The sequence below is a fragment of the Austrofundulus limnaeus genome, unplaced genomic scaffold (genome assembly GCF_001266775.1).
Source record: "Austrofundulus limnaeus strain Quisiro unplaced genomic scaffold, Austrofundulus_limnaeus-1.0 Scaffold10, whole genome shotgun sequence".
In the NCBI taxonomy this organism is placed as follows: Eukaryota; Metazoa; Chordata; class Actinopteri; order Cyprinodontiformes; family Rivulidae; genus Austrofundulus; species Austrofundulus limnaeus.
The window spans coordinates 3,858,130-3,860,204 of record NW_013952412.1 but is presented as its reverse complement, the minus strand read 5'-3'; the positions used below and the strand labels follow the sequence as shown (position 1 = coordinate 3,860,204).

At 35.8% G+C, this 2,075-nt stretch overlaps 1 protein-coding gene across 1 annotated transcript in view; it reads right to left on the bottom strand.

Annotated features, from left to right (window-relative positions):
- The window catches only part of prrg4 (proline rich Gla (G-carboxyglutamic acid) 4 (transmembrane)), a gene marked incomplete at its 5' end in the record, with an annotated part of 7,755 nt that overhangs the window by 1,161 nt on the left and 4,519 nt on the right, over positions 1-2,075 (bottom strand). Inside the window, 3 exon segments of the mRNA XM_014001885.1 lie at positions 1-446; positions 566-748; positions 1,688-1,826. Coding sequence (XP_013857339.1) covers positions 419-446; positions 566-748; positions 1,688-1,826 — 350 coding nt within the window.

The following is a 2,075-nucleotide window of genomic DNA, read 5'->3' as shown; positions in this document are numbered from 1 at the left end:
TTTATATTCTAAGGCAAACGTAAAAAAGTTGCAGGGTTTTAATTTGGCAAAAGGAAAAAAAATCAGGAGCACAATCAGATAAAAAGCTAAAATCATAATGGAAAATCTGCCGAAAAATGGGGATTTTGAGACTCAACAGTCAAGAAAATCCACGACCAAACACATTCAAAGTCAGAAACTGTGGAGGAAAGTAATGACTAGGAAAATAAAAGTCCAAAACCCTAGAATTAAAATGATCATCTAAAATAGTTTAACACCTTTTTGTCAGTTTTAAAAAAGTCTATATTTAAAATCTTCAAACTGGCTGTATTCAATTAATGATGTWAAAAAAATGCATCCTTCAAAAAACAAAACATTAAATTACAACATAAATGTGATCCATAAACAGTTTAATTTTGACTCATGTGGTCTGAAGATCCTACCGCCGAACACTCCCAGGTCTTGAGCTAAAACCAAAAGATAAAATAAATGCTTTACATCAGGAATTGTGCTTCATCTCCTGTAATTTGGACTAGGAAACACGACAGATGAAGTCATTAAAAATACAGGTGCACATGCAAATTACCCAGGATACGGGGGAGGTGGGGCATCATGAGGTCCATTTCTTGAGATTGCCTCATCATATGTGGGGAGACCACCAGGGGGGTCATCTACATCCGGAGGGGGAAGCACAGGCTGTCTGGAGACCTCCTCTAATCTATGCATTATTAGAGAAGCGTTGCTCCTTCTGGGACGGCCCTGAATGGAACTGTGGGGTGGGGGTGGGGGGACATGTTACCATTTTGTTATTCACAATAGGACCAACATGAYGCATTTAAACACAGAGCAGAGGAAAAATGTCCCATTTGATTCTTCTAGAACCAACATAAGGCAAACAAATTCTTCACTATTGCATGTGCTATAAATAGAGTGACAAAAGGCTGTTACAGGTCTGGAAAAAAGCTTGGTACTATTTAAATAATAAACTAGTGAAGTTTTTTTTTTATCTTCACAAACAAAAACAGAGAATCCACTTCTAGCTTCTAATGTGTGATCCATCCTGGATAAACAAAAGAAGTTGAAGAAACTGGATCAACGGTTTTATTTTATATTGCTAGGGAGTGGCAGTGCAAATGAGCCAAGACTGTAAATGTTTATAAAGTGTTGTTAATGCTTGACACAYGTCGCTCTATAAACAATACGTGAAATGAAATGAAAGATTTGGTCCAAGTTTGAGAATCTGAAACATGCCATTGTATTTTTCTGAGGAAGGCCTCCTTTAATTAAGACTGTTTAAAAAAAAATTATTAGCTTTAGTCAKTCAGGTCATTTACAAGAATGTGTTGAGTCTGACAGAGATAAAAGTTATATATATACATACATACAGAAAATGTGCAGGTCCTAAGTTTTACTATGGTGTATCCCTGTAGGCRTTAAACTGTCATGTTTCTTGTAGACATATTTGTAAATTATCTAGATACAGAAATCTAATTCACTAATTTTTGTATTCAGCTGAGTCCATTCAGCTTCAGGGACAGAAAGTGAAGATAGTAGTATTTTTTTCATGCAGATACATTATGAAAAATCGTAGTATTTTTTTATGCAGATACATTATGAAAATACTCCATGATGTTTTCACAACAAAGTCAGGAAAAAGAACTAAGACAAGTCATTTTTTTCCTCCTCTACTACTCAACCTTTGACTCACCTTGCGCGACTAACGTTGCTCTTTTTATCTTTACAGAAATACCAGATCAAGATGGCGATTAYAAAAACGACCACTGCAGAAGAAATGAGTCCCACCAAAAGAGCCGTCACATCGACCCGAGTGGAGCCCGATGTGTGATCTGTTGATTATCAGAAATCAGAAAACAACATTCAGAGGGTTTCATATAAAGCTGCAGGCTAGACGCTACATCAGTGGTTCCCAAACTTTTTATCTTCTGACCCACAAAATATCCATGATAAAAACTTGTGACCCCAAATATTACTGGTCTGAGTACAAAAACTTTGTTAATAACCCAAAAAAAAAACACAGGCTTTGTGACAAACTAAACAGCTTGTACACAAATATAAATACTTATTCATATTTATTT